This window comes from Brassica napus, chromosome C1 (assembly GCF_020379485.1).
Source record: "Brassica napus cultivar Da-Ae chromosome C1, Da-Ae, whole genome shotgun sequence".
Lineage (NCBI taxonomy): Eukaryota > Viridiplantae > Streptophyta > Magnoliopsida > Brassicales > Brassicaceae > Brassica > Brassica napus.
In genome coordinates this window covers 20,162,027-20,186,901 of record NC_063444.1, presented here as the reverse complement: position 1 = coordinate 20,186,901, position 24,875 = coordinate 20,162,027, and the positions used below count along the sequence as shown (strand labels likewise).

General features: G+C 42.8%; 2 protein-coding genes across 2 annotated transcripts; both read left to right on the top strand.

Annotated features, from left to right (window-relative positions):
* Positions 1–1,778: 1,778 nt before the first annotated feature.
* LOC106349046 (protein STRICTOSIDINE SYNTHASE-LIKE 5) lies at positions 1,779–3,772 on the top strand. Its single transcript, XM_048745932.1, has 4 exons — positions 1,779–2,246; positions 2,572–2,882; positions 2,973–3,096; positions 3,221–3,772. The coding sequence occupies exons 1-4, from the start codon at positions 1,848–1,850 to the stop codon at positions 3,497–3,499; spliced, it is 1,113 nt and encodes a 370-aa protein (XP_048601889.1). The 5' UTR covers positions 1,779–1,847; the 3' UTR covers positions 3,500–3,772.
* Positions 3,773–5,259: 1,487 nt separating this feature from the next.
* LOC106350810 (protein STRICTOSIDINE SYNTHASE-LIKE 5-like) lies at positions 5,260–12,295 on the top strand. Its single transcript, XM_048745931.1, has 4 exons — positions 5,260–5,722; positions 5,813–5,860; positions 11,396–11,872; positions 11,957–12,295. Exons 1-4 carry the CDS (start codon positions 5,321–5,323, stop codon positions 12,233–12,235), a joined length of 1,206 nt encoding a protein of 401 aa, XP_048601888.1. The 5' UTR covers positions 5,260–5,320; the 3' UTR covers positions 12,236–12,295.
* Positions 12,296–24,875: the final 12,580 nt, after the last annotated feature.

Below are 24,875 nucleotides of genomic sequence, written 5' to 3'. Positions count from 1 at the left end.
TTATAATTCCAATCTAAAATTTTTATTGAATATTTTTATTTTTGTATATATATATATATTTTTTTTTAAATTATCTTTCCGCCACCGGCTGCAACCGCAAAAACTTGTTGGAACCAGCTTTTGAATTTATGAGGTTTAGAGCGGTTTGAAACAGTTTAAAGCGGTTTGAGTGATTGTTGCAAAACACCAACAACCGGTACCAATCGCAAAAACTGCGTTTGCGGGTGGTAACGGGGAAACCAGTCATACCCTTAATCAGATTTTAAATAATATTCCATCTGTTTCAAAATAATACATATTTTAGAATTTTTACATTTCTTAATAAAACATATTAAAATTTAGTTATAAATGCATAGTTTTTTGTTTTCTATATTTTTAAACCAATACGACTTTCAAAAATGCAATTAATGTTCTTGAACTTCACAATTTTTTTATTATTATTTAATAAAAATTTCATTGAAAATATAAAATATGCACTCCCTATGTTCCGGAAAGTAAGATTTTCTAGAGTATGCATGCTTATTACGAATTTAATAAATGGTTATAATTTAAATTTGCTTTTTACATTATTATACACTTTCCAATAAATTTCCACCAATGAAATGGAATCAATTCAAATATTCTCAATTAATGTTCCTCAAAAGTATAAAAAAATACTTTAATAATATAGAAAATCTATCTCTGTGAAACAAGAAAAAAAATCTAAAAAATCTTACTTTTGGAAACGGTTAGAAATATCTTTTTGAAACAATTTTTTTCTTAGAATATGCTTTTTTTTTAAAACTGATGGAGAATATAATATTAGTGTTTGAGTTAATCCGTAAAATTACGGATTTTGGATCATCTCGAAAAAAGACAACAGGACAAATCAAATTTTAAGATATTTTGCATACCCTAGTATGTTACTGATTCAAATCACGGACTGGTAATGAAGGCCCACCACCAAATTGTACTCTATGAAATCGTGACCAAGAACATATTGGGCCTTATGTTTATGTTACCTGCATGGTGTAATAGAAGAAGATTCGAAGATCCTTTTATAGTCAATGATGGCCATAGGGGTGGGCACTTTAACCGAAATCCGAAGTGGGACCCGAACCCGATCCGAAAAACCCGAACCGAAATCCGAACCGAAGTAGCAAAATATCCGAACGGGTATTAAATTAGGAGAGATTGGATATCTGAACCCGGACGGATAATATCCGAACCCGAATGGATATCCGAAGATAACCGAACATATGTATAATTAACCTTATATTTTTAATTTACATCTTTCATTTTATATAAAATATTTATATTGATACTACACATACTTTAAATTCATATGATATACATACAATTACGTAGAAGATGATTTGCTATGCACTTAAAATACATGTCAAACTTTTTATTTCAACAATTAACAAAAAGTTACATCCAAAATTTTAAAACAATAACCAAATTAATGTCTTTTTAGTTTGAAAATGTTATGTCCAAATCTATTAACAATTCAATCTATTAAAAATACAAAAAATAGTTAAGTGAAAGTTATATATTTAAATACAAGAAATTTGAAAAATGAAAATTTTAATTTTTTTTTCAAAATCTAAATATCCGAACCCGATCCGAAATAACCGAAACCGAACTAAAAATACCCGAACCCGACCCGAAGTACAGAAATACCCGAACGGGTTCTACACCTCTATACCAAAATACCCGAAAATCCGAAATATCCGACCCGAACCCGAACGGGTACCCGAATGTCCACCCCTAGATGGCCACACCAACTGTTGTAACGTGTAGTTCTTTTATAACTAGAAAGTTTGGAGTTGTTCAACATTTTCCACAAAACCCAATCCATTCTCATAATGCCTCTCTTCTTCTCCCTACGTTTTCTCTTCTTCTCCGCCATCATCGCCCTCCTCGCTTCCATCGTTCTCTACCGGTTCGACACGTTTGACCCAGCTCCTCTTCCTTCCGATGCATTAGTATACTCCACTGACTCTATCCCACCGCTTATCAACAACCAATTTCTAACCGGAGCTGAGTTTATCGGTGCTGGGCTTCTCAACAGCCCCGAGGATATCGCCTACCACAGAGACTCGGGATTCATTTATACTGGTTGTGTTGATGGATGGGTGAAACGAGTCAAGGCTTTCGAGTCAGCTAATGACTCTGTAGTAGAGGACTGGGTCAATACCGGCGGTAGACCACTCGGCCTCGCTTTTGGACTACACGGTGAAGTAATTGTAGCAGACGCATACAAGGTTTAGTTCTCGTGTTTATTTTTAATGTCGGAACAGGGTGAATTTAGACTATTTAATTAATAGGTACACTATTGATAAAATAAAAATAAAAATGCATATGAAAAGGATGGAACATGGGAAAATAATGGTGCACAAGCAGATTTTACCATATAACTAACAAAACTATGATGTTTTTTTTTTTGAACTTTGACTTAACAAAATTTTAATGTTTTTACATACATAATTTTGAATTTTAATATAAATTTGGGTGCACGTGCCCCACACCTTATAACCTGGCTTAGCCACTGTGTCTGAATGAGGTGATGAATTTTGTGCGTGCGTGTAGGGGCTGTTGAATATAAGCGATGACGGGAAGAAGACGGAGTTGTTGACAGATGAAGCGGAAGGAGTGAAGTTCAAGCTCACTGATGCAGTCGCCGTTAGAGATAACGGCGTTTTGTATTTCACAGATGCTTCTTACAAATACAACCTCCATCATTTTGCGTTTGATATATGGGAAGGCAGACCACATGGTCGACTCATGAGCTTTGACCCCATTACACGAACCACACGTGTCCTACTTAGAGACCGTTACTTCTCTAATGGTGTCTCTATGTCTCCTGACCAAACCCATCTCGTCTTCTGCGAAACCCCCTTGTCCTGTCTCTCTCTCTCTCTCTCTCAACTGTGTAATCTCCTCTCTGTGAAATAAATACTCATCTCAACTTGTGTTCTTGTTTTTCTCAGAAGAAGATGCAGCAAGTATTACATCAACGAGGAACGTGTGGAGGTGTTTATTCAAAGCTTACCAGGTTATCCAGATAACATCCGGTGCGATGGAGATGGACATTACTGGATTGCAATGCCTTCAGTACTATATACACAATTTGAAATTTTTAACTTTATGATTTGTTCAATCAAGATTTTTGCCTTCCTACAAGATTCAGCTTTGGTATCATCGTTTTTTTCCTAATTGTTTTGAAAATAAAAATCAGGGAGTAACAACTTTGTGGAAGCTCTCGTTTAGATACCCTTTCATAAGGAAACTCCAAGCCCTCGCGGCTAAGTACGGCTTCAACACCATGATTATGGAGAATGCTGGCGTTTTGCAGGTGGATCTGGATGGGAAGCCCATCGCGTTGTACCATGATCCTAAACACTCTCACGTAACCAGTGGAGTAAAGATTGGGAAATATCTCTATTGTGGGAGTCTTTTGGATTCACACATAGTCCGACTCGATCTCCTCAAATATCCTGCACAAAAGAGGCTTTGAACTCTTCCGCTTATTGTCATGTCACTGCCACGCAATGTATACCCATGGTCCATGACAAAGATGATGATATGATCTTTCTTTCTCGAATATTAGTAACGTGAAACAGTGATTCCAATAAAACTTTCAGTGTGTAGGACATAGTAATTCATATATAATGGTATGGACCAGGCTAGTATATTTGTAACATAAACCGATCCATTCAAAACCAGTTTGATGGAATAAGGCTAGTATAGTTGTAACATATATTACAAAAGGGTTTTCATGTTTTTAGTTGTTATTTGTGTGGGTAATTTGGTCTTCAAAATCATTCCGAAACTAGCCAAAGTACATATTCAGCTCAGTTCAGTTATCCGGTATTTCAGATGTTAAAATATGAAACAAAAAATATACTGAAACTTTGGGTATATTAGACCCGGTTCGGGAAATTTAGAAGAAAACCTCTGTTAAGTTCAGTTCGAAAACCTGGACCCGGTTTACATTTGCATACCTAGTGTAGATGATGACTTTATGGATCATGGATCTAGAACCGGTTCCATTTTTCACCGATTTCAAATCAATTGCTAGATTGGTGATTTTGTATAATTAATTAATTTATTGTTAGCAAGAGAGGAAGTGACTTGCTAATTTATAATTAATTAATTAATTTATTGGTTCAGGTGGCCCCTCTTGGCTTCAGACCTTGATCTCGCAGGAGTCAAGAGTTCGATACCTCTTAGTTTCTTTTGCTCTCTCCTTCTATGTTGAGGTGTTGCTGTAATACTACCTATCGGTAGGTGCTTTCCCTTTATTAGGCTTTTTGGGGTTTTATTTTGTCCCCTAGTTCACACTCTACGTACTTTTGTTGAGGCTTTGTCTTTGATTGGGTTTTAGAACATCATTATTGCAGGTTCCAAAAGAGTTTTTAAAAGTTTGGGTCCCACAAAAGTTGCAAAAGGCTTAAATGAAGAAACGATCGTGGTGGGTTTTGTCAACTGTTCGCGGGTCCCACCGATACGTGGCGGTCCGCGATTAGTTCATTTTTTAATTTTTTTTTAATCAGCCAAAACAAGAAAAAAAAACAAAATTTAGAAACCCAAAAAGTGGTTTCACCGATAATGATGCTCTTAAACCCTCAAATATGAATGAAACTTTCAGCGTTAAAAAAAAAAAGATAGAGGAAGTGACTGGACTAACTTTTCCTTTCAACTACCGATCCCATTCATTAACGAACATGATTTGTAAAATATAAAACCAATCAGGAAATGTTGGTTTAAAGGTTGGAGGTGTGATTTGGTAGTATTATATGCAGGAAGTGTTTCTTTTCATTACCTATTGAGTAATTTCGTTAGTCCACACACCATGCATATCCAAATAACATTAGAGAAAAATTGATTACTAGGAGAGAATTCTTTAGATGGTAAAAGCGTTTTAAAACAAAACTTGGTTTTTAAAAAGAATCAAACTTAAATACACTTAAACGGTATAAGAAAAGTGATTCATTTGCGTTTCGTAATCTAATTTCCTATCTTTCAACACTTGTGCACTGAAATGGTTTACAGTTGTTTCGTTAATAACAATTCTCGTGGCTGAGGAAGGTTCAATGGTTAACTATATCAAAACAGAGCCAGCTGTTGTAGACCCAGATCCTACTGAACACGTAACAAAAATAAACGGATTGGGCCTAATAGAAGATTAGTCAAAGCCCATTATATGAAAATGATTCAGAGAGTCTCCGACTCAACGGTTGACATCTGCATAGCATACCAAACATGGTCCAAAACGTGTACGTCTTTCATAACTAATATTTGGAGTTGTTCACCATCTTCCACAAACCCTTTCTCAATGCCTCTTCTCTTCTTCTCACGTCGTTTTCTCATCTTCTCCACCATCATCCCCTTCATAGCATCCATCGCTCTCTACCGTGTCGACACCTTCGACCCATCTCATCTTCCCGCCGATGCTCTTGTCTACTCTACTACTTCCATCCCTCCGCTTGTCAACGACCAACTTCTCACCGGCGCTGAGTTTATCGGCGTCGGTCTTCTCAATAAGCCCGAAGATATCGCCTACGACCGAGACTCAGGTCTTATCTATACTGGCTGTGTAGATGGATGGGTGAAACGTGTCAAGGTTATAGAGTCAGCTAATGACTCTGTCGTAGAGGACTGGGTCAATACTGGCGGTAGACCACTTGGCCTCGCTTTTGGACTACATGGAGAAGTCATTGTCGCAGACGCCTACAAGGTTTGGTGGTCGTGAATCTTTTTGGATCTCGAATGTTTTTGAGCATCTTCAGTTAGATATGAGGATGATGTATTTGTGTGTGTGTGTTAGGGGCTGTTGAACATAAGCGATGACGGTAGGAAGACGGAGTTGTTGACGGATGTGTGAAGATGAAGCAATAAGAAACAAGATGGTTGGTTAAGGTCTCAAGACAATGGAGATACCACTACAAGGGACAAGCATGCATGGTTGGTTAAGGTCTCAAGACAATGGAGATGCCACTACAAGGGACAAGCATGCATGGTGGGTTAAGGTCTCAAGACAATGGAGATGTCACTACAAGGGACAAGCATGTATGGTGGATTAAAGTCTCAAGACAATGGATTATTAGTTTATCATATCTCATCTACCATTTGCCATACTTGTAACCCCTATATATATGGGATGTTCCCATAAGCAAATTAATCAAGCAAATAAGATTCTCCTTATTTACTCTATCTATCTCTACTTTCTAGATTAAACATCTCTCTCTCTCTTGTTCTTCACTATGTTCTTCAATTTCTAACATGGTATCAGAGCATCCAAGCTCTTGAACACCAAACTGCTTCCGCAAATTTACTCTATTCACCTTACTCTTTCACTTGTTTGGTTTACTTTCTTCATTTCTAGAGAACATATCTTGGCTTCCCTTGTTTTCTCTCTTGCCTAGCCTCAGAAATTCAAATTTCTCCTTGACAAATTTTTTATTTTTTACCCGCTAGACAATAGCAAGCAAAGATGGAGCAGCACAAGCTAGTTAGGATTCCAGTCATCCTGAAAGGTCCTAACTACATTACCTGGTCGAGATTGACCAGGACAGCTCTTGGAGGAAGAGGTCTATGGGAGCACATCACCACAAGTGAGGCCCCAAGACAAATCACCCAAGGAGAAGATGGCAAGGAGGTTGTAGTGGTAGATGAAGGCAAATGGGGTCAGGAGGATCTCATGGTGCTGTCTATCTTGCAAGGCTCACTTGATACTCCTATCATGGAGTCTTACTCACATTGTGAGACTGCAAAGAAGCTATGGGATACCTTACACAAGGTATATGGCAACACTTCAAACCTCACCAGAATTTTTGAGGTTAAGAGGGCAATCAACAACTTACAGCAAGAGGAGATGGACTTCACCAAGCACCTTGGGAAGTACAGCCAGCTGTGGTCTGAACTTGAGATGCTGAGACCAAGTACCACTGATCCTAGTACACTAGAAGAGAGGCGTGAGCAAGACAAGGTCTTTGGATTGCTTCTCACACTCAACCCAAGCTTCAATGATGTACTTAAACACATATTGAGAGCTAAAGAGCTTCCAAGCTATGATGATGTGTGTGCTCAACTTCGGAAGGAGCTAGGCTCAGATGGTCTCTTTGGTGGAAAAGGGGAACTGTCTATGGCAAACAAAGCTGAGAAGATGGAGAGTGCTTCAGTCAACAAAGCACACTTCAAACCAAGAAGAGGAGGAGACAAGTCTGTGACTTGTGAGCACTGCAAGAATCTAGGCCACTCCAAAACCAATTGTTGGATCCTCCATCCTCACCTCAGACCTGCTTCAACCAACAGATACAACCAGGCCAAAGCACATGAAGCAAGAGCTCATGAAACCACAGTACCAGGCTCCATGCGCATAGGAGAAGATGGAAGAGCTATGATCTCAACCACCCACACTGGTGGATCCACATCCCATGCCATGTCCCAGCCATCCCCTGATGATGCCTTCATCCGCAAGTCAGACATTGAAGCCCTTATCAAAGCTATCAATGCAAACTCTGGTAACATCAGTGTCAATGCTTTAAATTCTATTCACAGTGCTTCACATACTACTAGACCTTTGATCATCGATTCGGGAGCTTCTCATCATATGATTAGGGATGCTAGACTGATTAGTGATGTTAAACCTGCTCTAGGGAGTGTAGTGATTGCTAATGGTGATAGAATTCCAATTGAAGGAGTAGGAAACTTGAAACTGTTTGATAAGGAGTCTCAAGCTTTTTATATGCCTACTTTCACATCCAACTTATTATCTGTTAAGAGAGCAACCAATGATCTAAATTGCAATGTTATTTTCAGTCCTAATGATGTGTGCTTTCAGGATATTAAGACCAGGAAGATGCTGGGAAAGGGTGTGAGCAAGGGAGAGCTTTACTTGCTTGAAAACACCAAGCTTTCAAATTTATCTTGTGCTTTCAATTCTGCTTCTGTGTTAGCTAGTGATGTTTTATGGCATGCTAGATTAGGTCATCCTCATTATCGTGCCTTAGGACTGATGTTACCTAATCTATCTTTAAAGAGTGGAAGTTGTGAGGCTTGTATTCTTGGTAAACATCAGAGATCTGTTTTCCCTAATTCTAAGACTATTTATGAAAATTGCTTTGATCTTGTGCACTCTGATGTTTGGACAGCACCTTGTATGTCTAGGGAGAACCATAAATATTTTGTTACATTCATAGATGAAAAATCAAAATATACATGGCTCACCTTGATTCAAACTAAAGATAGAGTTTTAGAAGCTTTTATTAACTTCCAAAACTATGTATCTAACCATTTCAATTCCAAGATCAAAATTTTTAGGTCTGATAATGGCGGAGAATATACAAGCACTGCTTTCAAACATCACTTAGCAAAACATGGCATAATCCATCAAACAAGTTGCCCATACACACCACAACAAAATGGAGTTGCTGAAAGGAAGAATCGCCATCTTATGGAGGTTGCAAGGAGCATGATGTTCCATACCAATGTTCCAAAGAGGTTCTGGGGAGATGCTGTGGTCTCAGCATGTTATTTGATCAACAGGATCCCCACCAAAGTCCTCCAAGATAACTCTCCCTTTCAGGTATTAAACAAAATAAAACCTCCAATTGATCACTTGCGTGTTTTTGGGTGTGTGTGCTATGTCTTGATACCAGGGGAACAGAGAAACAAGCTTGAAGCCAAGAGTGTCAAAGGCATGTTCATAGGATATACTCATGCGCAGAAGGGGTACAAGTGCTACATACCTGAATCAAGAAGAGTTATGGTCTCAAGGGATGTTAAGTTTGTGGAATCAAAGGGATACTATGATGAGAAGAGTTGGGAAAGCCTTCAGGATCTCTCACAAGGATCTTCAGATAGGGCAAACAACTTGAGAATCATTCTGGAAAACCTAGGCATCAGCCAGCCTCAAACAAGTGGCGTACCGAGCACTTCACATATACCTCCAGTTGTGGATGAAGCTACATCAATTGAAGAAGCAGTCCATCCTGATCATGAGGGGGGAAACCAACCTAATTTGCAAGTTATCCATGAGGAAGCTATCCCTGAAGAAGATATCCATGACGAAGCTATCCACGAGGAAGCTATCCAAGAAGAAGCTATCCAAGAAGAAGTTGTTAATGATCAAGATGGAATGCAACAAGAAGTTCAACCATTAAGGAGGAGTACAAGGGTGAAGAAACCATCTCAGTGGATGGACACCAAAGTATACTTCAACAACAATGCAGTAGCTCATCCTATCCAAGCAACATGTTCTTTTGCGAGACTATCTGAAGAGCATGTAGTCTTCATCAGCAACCTAGATCAAGAGTATGTACCAAAGACTTATGAAGAAGCCATGAAGCATGAAGAGTGGAGAGCGTCAGTTGGGGATGAAGTTGGTGCCATGATCAAGAATGATACTTGGTATGAAACTGAGCTCCCCAAAGGAAAGAAAGCTGTTACAAGCCGTCTACTCTTCACCATCAAGTACCTTGCCAATGGGAAACCAGAAAGAAAGAAAACAAGGCTAGTTGCAAGAGGATACACCCAAGTCTATGGAGAAGACTATCTGGATACATTTGCACCAGTAGCTAAACTCCACACCATAAGAATTCTACTCTCATTGGCAGTGAACTTGGAATGGGATTTATGGCAGATGGATGTCAAAAATGCTTTTCTTCAAGGAGAGCTGGAGGATGAGGTTTACATGAGGCCACCTCCGGGTATGGAAGACATGGTCAAGCCAGGGAATGTCCTAAGGTTGAAGAAAGCAATATATGGGTTAAAACAGTCACCAAGGGCTTGGTACCACAAACTGAGTACAACTCTCAATGGAAGAGGGTTTGTAAAGTCAGAAGCTGATCATACACTCTTCACACTCACAAGCAAGCAAGGAATTGTGGTGATTCTTATTTATGTAGATGATATTATCATCACAGGAAGTGACAAGGAAGGTATTATCTCAACCAAAGTCTTTCTTAAGTCTACTTTTGATATTAAAGATTTGGGTGAGCTAAAGTACTTTCTAGGGATAGAAATATGCCGCTCTAAAGAGGGGCTTTTCTTATCTCAAAGGAAGTACACACTTGATCTTTTGAATGAGGCAGGAAATCTTGGAGCGAAAGTAGCCAAGACTCCACTAGAAGATGGGTATAAGGTGCTGCGTGAGGGGGAGATTGAAGACAAGCCCTATACTGACGTTAAACACTATAGAAGAATTGTAGGAAAGCTGATATACCTCACCATCACCAGGCCTGATGTATGCTTTGCAGTTAACCAAGTAAGCCAGAATATGCAAGCTCCCAAGATACACCATTGGAACATGGTTGAAAGGATCCTAAGATACCTAAGAGAGGCGCCAGGGCAAGGAGTGTGGATGGGATGCAACAAAAATACAGAGATAGTTGGGTATTGTGATGCTGATTGGGCAGGAGACAGAGTGGATAGGAGATCCACTACCGGCTATTGTACATTTATTGGAGGCAATCTTGTCACTTGGAAGAGCAAGAAACAGAAGATAGTGTCATGCTCAAGTGCTGAAGCTGAATATAGGGCAATGAGGAAGCTCACTAGTGAGTTGATTTGGATCAGAAACCTACTTCGAGACTTGGGTATAGAGACATCAACTCCAATCACCATGCATTGTGATAATCAAGCAGCAATACACATAGCTTCCAACAGTGTGTTCCATGAGAGGACTAAACACATTGAGGTGGATTGTCATAAAGTTAGGCAAGCAGTGGAACAAAGGATCATCTTACCCTGCTACACAAGAAGTGAGGATCAACTAGCTGACATCTTTACCAAGGCTGCAAGCACCAAGGTTTGCGAGTTCATACATTCCAAGTTAGGACTCGTAGATTTTTCATCACACTAATCCTCTTAGCCATGAAGTGTTCTACTCTTTTTCCTTGGCTTGGTTTTTATCCCATGAGGTTTTTCCAAGCTAAAGGTTTTAATGAGGGAATGCTTCATGGTTTCCAAGTTTGACCAGTCCCTATGGTCAAGCTTGAGGGGGAGTGTGAAGATGAAGCAATAAGAAACAAGATGGTTGGTTAAGGTCTCAAGACAATGGAGATACCACTACAAGGGACAAGCATGCATGGTTGGTTAAGGTCTCAAGACAATGGAGATGCCACTACAAGGGACAAGCATGCATGGTGAGTTAAGGTCTCAAGACAATGGAGATGCCACTACAAGGGACAAGCATGTATTGTGGATTAAAGTCTCAAGACAATGGATTATTAGTTTATCATATCTCATCTACCATTTGCCATACTTGTAACCCCTATATATATGGGATGTTCCCATAAGCAAATTAATCAAGCAAATAAGATTCTCCTTATTTACTCTATCTCTCTCTACTTTCTAGATTAAACATCTCTCTCTCTTGTTCTTCACTATGTTCTTCAATTTCTAACAGGATGAAGCAGAAGGAGTGAGATTTAAGCTCACCGATGCAGTCGCCGTTGGAGATAACGGCGTTTTGTATTTCACGGATGCTTCTTACAAGTACGATTACAGTCAATCAAGCTTTGACTTTCTGGAAGGCAAACCGCATGGTCGACTCATGAGCTTTAACCCGACCACAAGAACAACTCGTGTCCTTTTAAAAAACCTTTACTTCGCTAATGGCGTCTCTATGTCTCCCGACCAAACCCATCTCGTCTTCTGCGAAACTCCAGTGTCCTCTTTCTCAACTCTATATATAATCTCCTCTTTATGTGCATTCATTGAATCATCATTTCAAAGTTGTTTTCTTGATGTTATCAGAAGAAGATGCAGCAAGTACTACATCAGTGAGGAGCGTGTTGAGGTATTTATTGAAAATGTGTTACCGGGTTATCCAGATAACATTCGGTACGATGGAGATGGACATTACTGGATCGCAATGCCTACGGTATTGATGTTTATCATGAGCTTATATCATCTTTTGTGTGTGTGTGTGTGATTACTGTTGAAAATGTGTAGTGAATTAATACAGGGAGTAACAACGTTGTGGAAGCTGTCGATGAGGTATCCACTCTTGAGAAAAGTCACAGCCATGGTGGCTAAGTGGGGCTTCAATCTTATGTTTGCGGAGGATGCTGGCGTTTTACAGGTGGATTTGGATGGAAACCCCATCGCATTTTACCATGATCAAAAAATTACTCACTTAACCACCGGAGTCAAGATTGGGAAATATCTATATTGCGGAAGTCTCTTGCATTCACGCATACTCAGACTTGATCTCCTGAAGTATCTTGCCCAAAAAAGTCTTTAAAACATCAAGTTTATGGAAAATAAACAACTTTGTATACATCATCTTAGCTGTCACATTTTTAAAAGAATTATTCTTGGGTAGGGTGAATTTTAGGTTCACCGACCAATAGAATTGTATTATTTTATATTCGATATCTTTTAAAAAAAGAAATAAAATATTGTCAAATTAATATTATCTTTTTAAAATTAAAAGGTAAGAAGAAATAAATAAAAAATAGTATTAATTACAAAAAAAAAAATTAACGTCGTCAGCAAAACATTAAACCCTAAATCCTAATCGCTAAACTCTAAACTCTTGGGTCAACTCTAAACTCTAGGATAAATCTTAAACTCTAAATCAAAATCACTAAACACTAAAACACTCAAGGGTTTAGGGTTTAGGATTTAGGATTTAGGATTTAGGATTTATGGTTTAGAGTTTTAGGGTTTAGTGTTTTTATTTAGAGTTTAGGATTTATCCAAGGATTTAAGGTTTACCCAAGGGTTTAGAGTTTACCCAAAGGTTTAGGGTTTACCCAAAGTTTTAGGGTTTACCCAAGGGTTTAGGGTTTACCCAAGGGTTTAAGGTTTAGGATTTAGGGTTTAGGGATTAGGATTTAGGGTTTAGTGTTTTGCTGACGACGTTAAATTTTTTTTTTTAATTCTTTTTTCTGTAACTACTATTTTTTTTTATTTTTTTATTTTAAAAACATAAAATAAGTTGCCAATGTTTTGTTTCCTTTTTTAAAAGATATCAAATTTAAAATAATAAAATACTATTGATTGGTGAACCCACCTTAGGGGTGAACCCAATAATAACTCTTTTTAAAACCCACTTTGTCATCATGATAATAATGAAATAATGGTGATAATACTTTTTTTTTTTTAACACTTATATATCCGAATGGTGATAATACTTTCTTTCTCTTTCGATTATTACTAGCATGAGTTATTGATTCGAAACACGTACACGGTATAAGACCCACTCTAATACCTAGAGCTGGGCTGGACATTCGGGATACCAAAAGCAATCGGGTTTTGGATTTTTGAGTTTATGAATTTCTACCCCATTCAGGTATTATAAAAGTTCATTCAGACTTGGTTCAAGTTTAGTCATGTAATATTTGTAAAAACTAGTTGTATCCGATAGAATTTCGGGTTGGAATCTTAATCGGGTTTTCGGTTCTAAAATATTGGTTTGTACTTAGTTAAACCAGAAAACCAAATAAGGATCCAATAAAATAAAGACCAAATAAAAATGAATAGTGAGAAAGGCTCTTATCAGGACTCTTTTTGGTTATGTTGTAATTTTTACGGAATTAGAGAGTAATGACAACAAAACTTGAGAACCAAACTCAAAACTATGTGCTAATACACCAAATCCAATAAACTTGAAGTGAAAATACATCGAACCCGGTAAACTGAACGCATGAGAATGATTCATTGAGGTTTCTCATTGTAAGGAATCGAAGCAAGATTATAAAGATGAGGAATTTAGGGGTATAAATTCGAAATGGAACCGGGCCTCGTGGTCTGGTGGTATAGGAACCTCGGCTGAGGTGTCCGCCATCACGAGTTCGAACCCCGGCCACAGCGGATTTAACATCCTTTCCATTGGGGCGCTGGACCCCCTACGGAGAGATAGTTGGGAATGTGGCTGCCCAGATACCAGAGTGACCAAAAAAAATAAAAAAAAAATAAAAAAATTCGAAATGGCCAAAGAAATATGGTGAGAAGTGGAATAAATATTTCTGAGACTATGTAGGAAGGAATTGATTATGTTGTTGAGAGAGCATTGAGTGAAAATCATCGCTTGATTCAATCAACACCGACGATATAAAGCAAGTTAAGATTTAGGAAATGATTTGCGTTCGGGTATGGAATGTAGTCATTCAGGTTTTTACTTTTCAGGTTAAACTTGATCCGACCCGATGACCCGTTATCCCAATATCACGACCCATTCGGTTTTCTGTCGAGATCCGAACCTGACCCTTACCACTTTTCAAACCAGTTTTAATACCTATAAAACCGGTTTTAAGATTAATGAAAATTGAAACAAATACAGTTTGAAAGACGAACAATATATACATAATAATGAACGTTTGACCAAAAAAAAAATATATATATATACGTATTGAACATAGGGATCAAGACGGATGTTTTTTCAGCTGTCCTAATGACCAGCATGCATACACCCACAAAGTGATAAAAGACCACTCTAGTAGAGTAGTTTAGTAAACTTTCAAATCAATTGCCAATTGGTATTGTGAAGAAAAGACAAGTGCTTGGATCGAAATTAAAACAAGGGGCAGGGCAGGGCTGGGCACAAGGCGGGTACTCGCTATTTTGCATGTACTTACGACTTGACTTGTCTTGTACGAATAATAAAATTTTTGACTTGTACTTGACTTGTTAAAAACGAGTACTTGCTATTTCGAGTACTTTATCAAAAATAAATTATACTTGCCCCGTTCTGTTACTTACTATTTACGAGTACTTATGAACTATTTACGAATGTTTGTGAACTATTTACGAGTGTTGGGATCAAAATCGGTCATGACGGAATCGATGTCCGAAAGTCCTCAGAAAAACCGAATCTCGATCAAAACTTCAAAAGCCGAAAAAACGAATAGCCGAAACGGATCGCCCGGCGAGCTAGACCATGACACGAGCCAGCTCGCCCGGCGAGCACGACCGTGTTGCCGGTAGACTCGCCGGCGAGCTCGGCCGCGACACGAGCCAGCTCGCCCGGCGAGCACGACCGTGTTGCCGGTCGACTCGGCCGCGACACGAGCCAGCTCGCCCGGCGAGCACGACCGTGTTGCCGGTCGACTCGCCGGCGAGCTCGGCCGTGACACGAGCCAACTCGCCCGACAAACACGACCGTGTTGCCGGTCGGCTCACCGGCGAGCTCGATCGTGGCACGGATCAGCTCGCCCAGCGAGCGCGGCCAATTTTATGTGGACCATTCCGAACCCGGTCCCATCTCATAACCATGCATCTTCATCCGAATTTTCCGTAACTCAGTCTTCGGGTCCGTGGATACGACACCAATGTTCCGTCTAAAAAATATCGTCGAAAGTCTTCGGGAAGTTGGGAAGGTTATGTCTCTCGAACGGTTTCCTATTCTTCGTAGTAGAGCAGGTTACGGTTAACTTAACACCAACTGCCTCGGCTATGCGAAGAAACAGGGTTCCGTTGGAAGAACCATGCCTATACCAACGGCTACTTCGCGAGTAAAATCGTAACAACGCTTAAGTCTCGATACGGCCCAAAGAGGGTCCGAATTGCGGACAACAGCCCATCTATGGTCCCAAAAGACTTGAGCCCATAGACTGGTACGACGGTTTATCTCATCCGCGGGAAGAGATAAATGTCAAATTTTCGAAGATAACCATAAAGAAGAAGGAAATATAGAAAAGCCCGCTTCGCGACAAATCCGGCCCAAGAAGAGGTAAACCGGCCTAAGGAGGAGTATATAAGGAGATTAGAGCACATCAGAGCAACTTAGCACTTAGAGCAATTTAGGCATCTTTTTCCGTTTTTACTAATCGAGCTGCGACTCAACTAGTTTAGATTTAGGTCGCTAAACTAGCGAACGTACCGACAGCTCTTGTAGCCTAGATCTTTACTTATTGTTCACGCTCAAACGAAAATTTGGAAATAAGATCCTCTTATTCTCTTTTTCTACTTATTTTCATTTTATTCTTTCATATTGATCGTGTCCTGTGTGGCCCAGCAGATAACCGGGACCTTCAGGGAAGGCTAGGTTAACTTGGCTTTCCTCCGATTAACAAAACTCGACGGTGTGAATTTCGGTTCCCACAGTTTGGCGCTAGAAGGAGGGGGGTACAGATCTATCTCTCTCGCAACCACACACGCTCAGTCCAATATGACGACCAACGCTGACAAAGACCCGCAAACGCACGACGGGACTCCCGTCGATGCCAACGCTGATAAAACTCCAGCTGGAAACGTAACAACGGTCACTGCCGACATCGCGATACTAGACCAGATGAAGGAAATGTTCGCCTCCGCTCAGAAAAAGTCGGACGAACAAGGAAAACTCGTGGCCTCTCTCGCAAAACAAGTGGAAACCTTAAAGGCGAAGGCCAGGAGAAAAACCCCGCGAGGGACCACAAGAGCCCGCAGCGGTAGAAGACTTTATTTCGAGACTCCGGGCAATCGCGCTGCAAACGCAGACAAGGCTTCCTCATGCCAAAACCCTGATGAAACGCTCCAGCCAGGTGCACAGCCAACTGCAGAGAACCTTCCACCTCCTACCGGGAGCAACAAAGGAGAAGAAATCGAGCGCATCGACCTGGATATAAGCGACCAGTTCGATCACTCGGACGACGGTGCTCACATCTACCCAAGAAGAACGCGAAGCCAATCCGCTCGGCAAGACGCGTCCTTCGAAAGACCCATGACCGAGGAAGAAGAAAACCTCTATTGGGTAGAACAGGAGGAGCTAGCCGAAAAGCAGACCAGGATCCACCGCAGCCAACACAGACAAGCTCGCAAGACTGCCAGAAATCCTGATGAGATCCACGATCTCTGCGAGTACATCGAGAAAACCGCAGCGGAGATGAAAGCGGTGAAATCACAAATCCACCACGCGATAAGCGCTGCGACCGAGATCGACAGACTTCTCGAGGAAGCACGCAAAACCCCGTTCACTGCCCGGATTACTGAGACCAACGTCTCGAACCGAAGGAAGATCAAAATTCCCATCTACGATGGCACAACCGACCAGAAAGCACACCTGCAGTCTTTCCAGATCGCGATGGGGAGGTGCAAACTCAAGGAACGCGAACGAGACGCTGGCTAGTGCCTCCTCTTCGTCGAAAACCTCAAAGGAGCCGCGCTCGAATGGTTTTCTCGCCTAAAACGAAATTCCATCGGAAGTTTCCGCCAACTTGCTTCAGAGTTTCTCAAGCAGTATTCCATGTTCATGGACAGAGAAACCTCGGACGTCGATCTCTGGAGCCTGTCTCAAATAGAAAATGAGCCACTTCGCGAGTTCATGAACAGATTCAAGCTAGTAATGGCAAGAGTCACCGGGATCAGCGATAAAGTGGCAATCGATGCTCCGAAGAAAACTCTCTGGTACCGGTCGAAATTCCGGCAATGGATATCCCTCGAAAAATCGAGAACAATCCAGGACGCTCTTCATAAGGCAACAGACTTCATCTTAATGGAAGAGGAGATGAAAATCCTCTCCCAGAAGTACAACCCGCAGAAGACGCCCACAAAAAAGAGAATCTCTCGAAACGACAAGTATGTCCACCACGAGGGAGAAGATATCCAAGACGAGCACAACTACACTATCAATTCCGAACAAGGAAAGACCTCCGAATAGCTCCTACTGCGAGTTCCACCAGACCAAAGGTCATTCCACTACGAACTGCAAAGTTCTCGGCGCAAAGCTAGCATAAAAAACCTCATCCTGGATTCCGACCGCCCTCCCAGGACTGATAAAGAGTCTCCCGAGAGGGACGCACGCGCAAACCAGTCTGGCGAGAAACGCGGAAGAAGGCAGGATGACCATGGAGACAATAATACCCGCCGGAGGATAAACATGATCATCGGAGAATCACAATTCTACCGTGACTCTGTTTCATCCATCAAGGCCTACTGAAGAAAGGCGGAAACAAGTTCTAACTGGACGACTCGGTCCCTGACCGACAACGCTCCAAACGATACGATTGTTTTCGAGGAGGAGGAAACCGTCGGAATCGATAAACCTCATTGCGACCCGCTGGTCATCGACTTGGTGATTCGAGACCTCAAAGTGGGAAGAATCCTCATCGACACAGGCAGCACGGTCAACGTCATTTTCCGCGACACTCTCCGGAGAATGAACATCAAACTCGGGGAAGTCGTCCCGGAACCAAAACCCCTGACCGGTTTTTCGGGCACAACATCAATGACACTCGGATCGATCAAACTTCCGGTCATGGCAAGGGAAGTCACGAAAATCGTTGACTTCACCGTAGTCGATAACCCAGCCATCTATAATGTTATCATGGGAACTCAATGGATCAACGCAATGAAGGCGGTACCGTCGACTTACCACCTTAGCATCAAGTTCCAAACACCAAACGGAACAGCAGTAATCTGGGGATGCCAGAAACAACCTAGACTTTGCTTTTTGGCCGAGCATAAGCTACGACAAACTCGGAACACCCCTGCGATTAGCCCGAAGCGAGTCCAGAAAACTCAGAGTACTCCCGATGGTTCCACAAAGAGCGATTCGGAATCACTCGCCCAAGAAACGGCTCCGGACAGCGACGCGATCCCGGAGTCCATCGCCCTACCAGCGGAAAACCAGACTCACGAAATGGCCGCCGATTTAACTAAAGCCTCAATGGCCGAAGTAACAGAAACGGCCCTATCCAACAAGTAGGAACGCCAGCAACAACAAAGCAGAACTACGAGATGGCTTGATCTTCGAAAGAGGTACGTAGCCAGCTTGTCCTATTGACAAGTTCAGCTATCCCCCTCTCCAAAAAGGGGGGGGGGAGTGGGTACGTATACTCGTATACTCCCACAAAGTTTGGAATATCCACACATGTACTCGATATTTTCGAAACTTTTCCAATAAAACTCATTTTATTTCGGTCTCCCGATTCACTTGCAATAAGCCACAACAATCAGAGATTAACCTGAGAAACACCCAAGACAAGGGTCTCCAAACACGCATACCTTTCAAGCAGTCCTTGGATGGGAACTAACTTAAACAACAATCACTGCGTATCAATGGTCAAGCAAGACCAAATACATCTTCTCTAAAAACAAAGATCGTAACTTTCTCACTACAAAGGATATACCTTTCGGAAAAAGCGAGACGTCGTAAATATTTTCGAGAGATATTATCCAAACACACGGTCCGTCCGCGACTCTAAAAAAAATTGGCCCCGACGGACAAACCCAAAACGTTCTAAAAAAAGAACTCGTAGTCTAACCTTTCGTAAAAGTAAAGGTTCTCTTACATCTGACGAGGATACCATAGCGCGCTATACAAGAAATTCGAAATTTTGGTCAGCACTCTAGACGGTCTCTGGAGATTGCTCGGTTCGTTCCATACAAGTCATATAAGCCGGCGCCAAGTCACGGACTTTAAATCCGAAAGAACCAGGTGGAAATCGCCCACAGGCAAAACAAGAGCCGATCAGTCGTCGCACAGCCTTAGAGCCAAAAGTAAACCTAGGTCTTGCTCTAAACCCAGTCCTACTGGTCCACTAACATCTCAAGACATGATAAGAGATCTTAAAAACATGTCCCATCGTCTATATCTAATACGCTCACGAAACTTCGCGAAACTCCTAAACGTTTCCGAACGCCCTCTTTCAGTAAGAGCAAACGAACAAGACGATAAACTAAGAGTTAAGATACGAAGTGACTACTCGTATCTTTCCCTCACACTTGGCAGACGTATAAACTAAAACGCACAGAATGTCAATCATTCATCAAATATATAGAAGCCGCAAAAAAGGGCTAGGACCCAAAGCCACCAAACGACCGGTCTCAAACACATAGTTCACATAGCCTCGCAAGGCCATAACACACATAAATCAAATACGGCCACACTTTGCCTAGATACATAAAACCTCGAAATAAAACTAAGGGAAATAATCCCAACAATCCTCAAAGCTCAAAGTCGAAGAACCCAGACATGGAGACCCCGAACAAGCTCGCAGGCTGGTCCACCTCTCCGTCCGCGACTCCGGCACCTTCATCACCAACACCGGTTCCCGCTTCCGCCGTGTCCTCCGAGACCTCGATGGAATCCCAAAGCTGTCGGACCCTTACTTCGATCGGAGGAACCAAGGATTCGGCATGGGCACACCCACTCATAAGACCCGACATCTCAGCGACCTAGGCAGGAAAAGAGAAGTCCTCGTTCTGCGACTTGTAGAGGGTAGCAACCGAGCCACGACACTCGCGAAAATCGCCCACGAATTCTTGAGCATTCTTAAAGCTCTCGAATTCGGTGGCAAACAAAGCAGCCCTCCGCTTCATTTCGGCGACAATCGCTCTCTTTCCTCTCCTCTCCGCACGGACAAGGGCCTGAGAATGGAGCTCAGCCTGTCTCCGGCTCTGTTTTTCGACCTCCTTCCGAAACTGAAAGAGTTCTCTTTCAGCCTCCTCGGCTTTGAAGTGAGAGATACGCGACTTCCAGAAACTTCCGTCGAGCGCCGCATTGAACACCCTCATCCCCTGCACGAACTTAAGATCGGAAAAGGAAACAAAAAAAAAATATAATTTAGATCAAAGTTCAAAGGATAAACATCGTTGATTAAGCTGGAGCCTTCGGCGACTACTTTCCTCCTTGACTCTTCGTCCAGCGACTCATGAGTATTAAAACCGGGAGGGAGGTCGGCAAAAAAGTCGCTGGGAGGAGGAACCTCGCTGGTTCCACTCCTTTCCTCTGGGGAGAAACTAGGGTTCCATTCTGGCAGCGGAGGGTTTCCCAAGACGTTCTCAGAGGCAATTCCCTTGCCTTTCTGAGACCTGGTTCTCTGCCTCTGAGCAGGCAAGAGATCAATTTCTACGTCATACGGAACGTCAAGAGGCTGAGAGACGGCTCGAGATCGATGGAGCTCCACCGCGCTTCGAATCCGTTCAACGGTGAACGAATTCCAGAAGAACGGCCTGCCGCGGAGAAGATCTCTCTTGGCAAAAAGATCGGTAGGAGTCGGCGGAAGGATCCTGTTCACTGCAAGATAATAAAAAAATCATCTTCACATGTTTTCAAGGTATCAAAACGAAAAACATAGCTATTCGTATTACCACGGGTGAAGTTCCACTCCCGACGGAATAGGTGGAGGTAGCTCTCCTCGACAGACTCCCCATCTATCCGGACAAAGAAAAATCGCTCGAACCATGTCTTAGGATGTGAAGTGTGCCCCTGAATTATAGCCAATTCCTTCTTTGGCGCCATGCGGTATGAGCCATCAATCCCCGTTCCTCTCGTAGACCAAAATCCCTCGAAGTCGCCAGGGTTAAGATCCATTCCTAGCTCGTAACTCGAGATCAACACGCCGAGCCAATGCTGCAAGGCCGGAACGCTTAGCTGGCTGATCGAAAGCCCAAAGTGGTGAAGCGTGCGGATCGGAAACCACATGCGGCAATACATCAGGAAGGCCTCGTAGCAAGTAAAGAAACCGTCCGGAGGGTTGTTCGCACTCTCGTTGCCACTCGGGATCCAAAATACGACTCCACTTGGAATCTGGTAAAAGTCCCTGAGAGTCGTAAGGTAGTCGGGAGAGACCATGCTCGGCGTGAGGGGTGCGTTTGGCGACCTCACGAGCCTCTTAGGACTCGGAATGTCTTGCGAAGGCGGAGGCGAGCCGCAAAGAGCTTTGTAGTACGCATCCTTTGCTTCTTCCTCAACTTCAAACTCTTCTTTCGGGGCGATCACCTCATTGGCAGAAGAGTCACCCGAAGATGAGTGTGAAGAAGAATTCCTCTTTGAAGATCCTTTTCTTGAAGACATTTTTTTTGAGCAAAGAGAGATCTTGGAGAAAAAATTTCTATCTTGGAGGAATCTTTTCTTAAGGGAAGAAGTGAGTAAAGAATTTGAAAAACTTACTTCCCTTACTTATACAATTTTTTTTTACTATTCACCTTCAATCTTTCGACAAACGATTACGTCTAATTCCACCTAGAACAGACCATACCGCAAGCTAGGACCTGACACCCAGGTCCACGGATCCTAGCTAGCTGGGGGGCTAACTGTTGGGGTCAAAATCGGTCACGATGGATGTTGGGGTCAAAAACGGTTACGACAAATTTAACATTCAAAACATCCGAGGAAGAAAATAAAAATTTCTCCGAAGAGTACTTTTCCAAATAGATTCTTCCTTACGAAAAACCTTTACGGAAGAAAGAATCGAGATGTCCGACGAAAACTCGAAACAGGTCGTTACGCAGCGACCGAGCTCGGCCAAGCTCGGTCGCTACGTAGCGACCAAGCGATTGTCCCGCTCGGTCGCTACGTAGCGACCGAGCTCGAGCCCCAACTCGGTCGCTACGTAGCGACCGAGCGCTCGTCCCGCTCGGTTGCTATGTAGCGACCGAGCTCGAGCCAAAGCTCGTTCGCTACGTAGCGACCGAGCGCTCGTCCCACTCGGTCGCTACGTAGCGACCGAGCTCGAGCCAAAGCTCGGTCGCTATGTAGCGACCGAGCGCTCGTCCCACTCGGTCGCTACGTAGCGACCGAGCTCGAGCCCCAGCTCGGTCGCTACGTAGCGACCGAGCGATCGTCCCGCTCGGTCGCTACGTAGCGACCGAGCTCAAGCAAAAACTCGGTCGCTACGTAGCGACCGAGCGATCGTCCTGCTCGGTCGCTACGTAGCGACCGAGCTCGAGCCAAAGCTCGGTCGCTACGTAGCGAGCAGAAGTTCAGTCGCTGTGTAGCGATCGATACCCAAAGGGATCTAAAACACGACTCGAGGCCCATCCTACGATTTCTTAACCAAAAGCCCGTAAACCGCATCACGGTTTACGCTTGGTCCACAAGGAAGGATAAATGTCAAGTTTCCGCGGATAAATACGGAAGTTTTGAAGATAATTGGAAGATCGGGAAAAATGGAATATCTCCATTTTTATGCTATGACGGCTTAAGGGCAGAAGAGTAAAAGCGTAAACCGACCTTGGAGCTAGTATATAAGGAGTCCTAGGCGAGGAGCATGGGGAGGGAGACTTTTTCAGAGCAAACTTAGCACTTAGAGCAAATTTAGGCAATTTTCCGTTTTTGTTATTTCGAGCTGCGACTCAATTAGGTTTAGCCGTCTTAGGGTTGCTAGAACTAGGAATCTCACCGACAGCTCTCGAGCCCAGGCTTATACCTTGTTGTAAACGCTCATACGCAGATTCGGAATAAGATCTACTTTGCTCTCTTTTTTTATTTCTTATTCTTATCGTTGTTATTCTCGTGTTCTGATTGCTTGACGTGTGGTAATTAGCAGATATCCGGGTCCTCTAGGAAATTAGGGTTTTCCTAGTTTCCTTATTTAAACGGAAATCGACAGTGCGAATTTTGGTTCCCATAGTTTAGCGCTAGAAGAAGGGGGATACGGATCAATCTAACCCGCAAAAGCCACTCAACGATCAGAAACGATATGCAAGACTCGACGTGCGCGAACGTCATCTCATTCAAGGGGGGAGCAACGGTCGATCGGGCCAAACCTCGAAACGACCTCCCTGTCATCGAGTTGACAATTCGAGATATCGACGTCGCTAGGGTGCTTATCGACACCGGTAGTTCGGCCGATATCATCTTCAAAGAAACGCTCGAAAAAATGGGGATCAATCAATCTGAAGTCACAAAATACCCAAGCCCACTGCTGGGACTTTCGGGGGAAATAACCATGGCCTACGGATCGATTAATCTCGCTGTCAAAGCCGGAACCGTGACGAACGTCACAGAGTTTCTAGTCGTTGACCATCTCGGATCTTACAACGTTATCATGGGGACGCCATGGCTAAACGCCATGCGCGCAATCCCATCAACGTACCATCTTTGCCTCAAGTTTCCGACCCCTAACGGAGTCGAGGTCATATGGGGAAATCCGAGAGTCTCACAGGTTTGCTTCGCCGCGGAACTGAAACGAAAAAGACCAATCCTCGAGATCACTCCTAGAAAAGTGGAGAAAAAGACCTCCAGCAAAGATACACGGGGTCAAGAGTCAGCGGAACTCTTCTGGCAATCTCGCAACATCGCAGCCCTAGACGAAAACCGCGAGCCAACATGCGAACCCGTGGTGACGATCTGTCTCGACGAAGCCTTCCCGGAACGCTGCGTCGAGATTGGAGCCAATCTCCGCGAGCCTTTAAGAACAGAACTCATAGCCTGTCTTAAAAAGAACCTCAATACATTCGCATGGGCTGCGGAAGATATGCCGGGGATCGACATTAACATAACATGTCACGAGTTGAATATCGACCCAACATTCAAACCCATCAAGCAGAAAAGGCGGAAGCTAGGACCCGAACGTGCTGCCGCAGTAAACGATGAGATCGAAAAATTGCTTAAAGTTGGGTCGATAACAGAAGTAAGATACCCAGACTGGCTCGCCAACCCTGTAGTAGTCAAAAAGAAAAACGGGAAGTGGCGAGTTTGCGTGGATTTTACCGACCTAAACAAAGCATGTCCAAAGGATAGCTTCCCTCTACCACATATCGATCGATTGGTAGAGGCAACAGCGGGCAACGAACTTTTATCCTTCATGGATGCCTTCTCAGGTTATAATCAAATTAGGATGAATCCCGACGATCGCGAGAAGACTGCGTTCATTACCGATCGCGGAACTTATTGCTATAAGGTAATGCCCTTCGGCCTCAAAAACGCCGGTGCAACTTACCAACGACTCGTAAACCGAATGTTCTCCAAACAACTCGGAAAAACGATGGAGGTTTATATCGACGACATGCTCGTCAAATCCCTCAAAGCAAAAGATCACGTGTCACATCTCGAAGAGTGTTTTGCGCGCATTAAATTCCCATAACATGAAGCTCAACCCGACAAAATGTAGATTCGCCGTGGCATCAGGGGAATTCCTCGGCTACTTGGTCACATACCGCGGTATCAAAGCGAATCCAAAACAGATCAACGCACTAATCGAGATGGCTTCACCAAAGAATAAGCGGGAAGT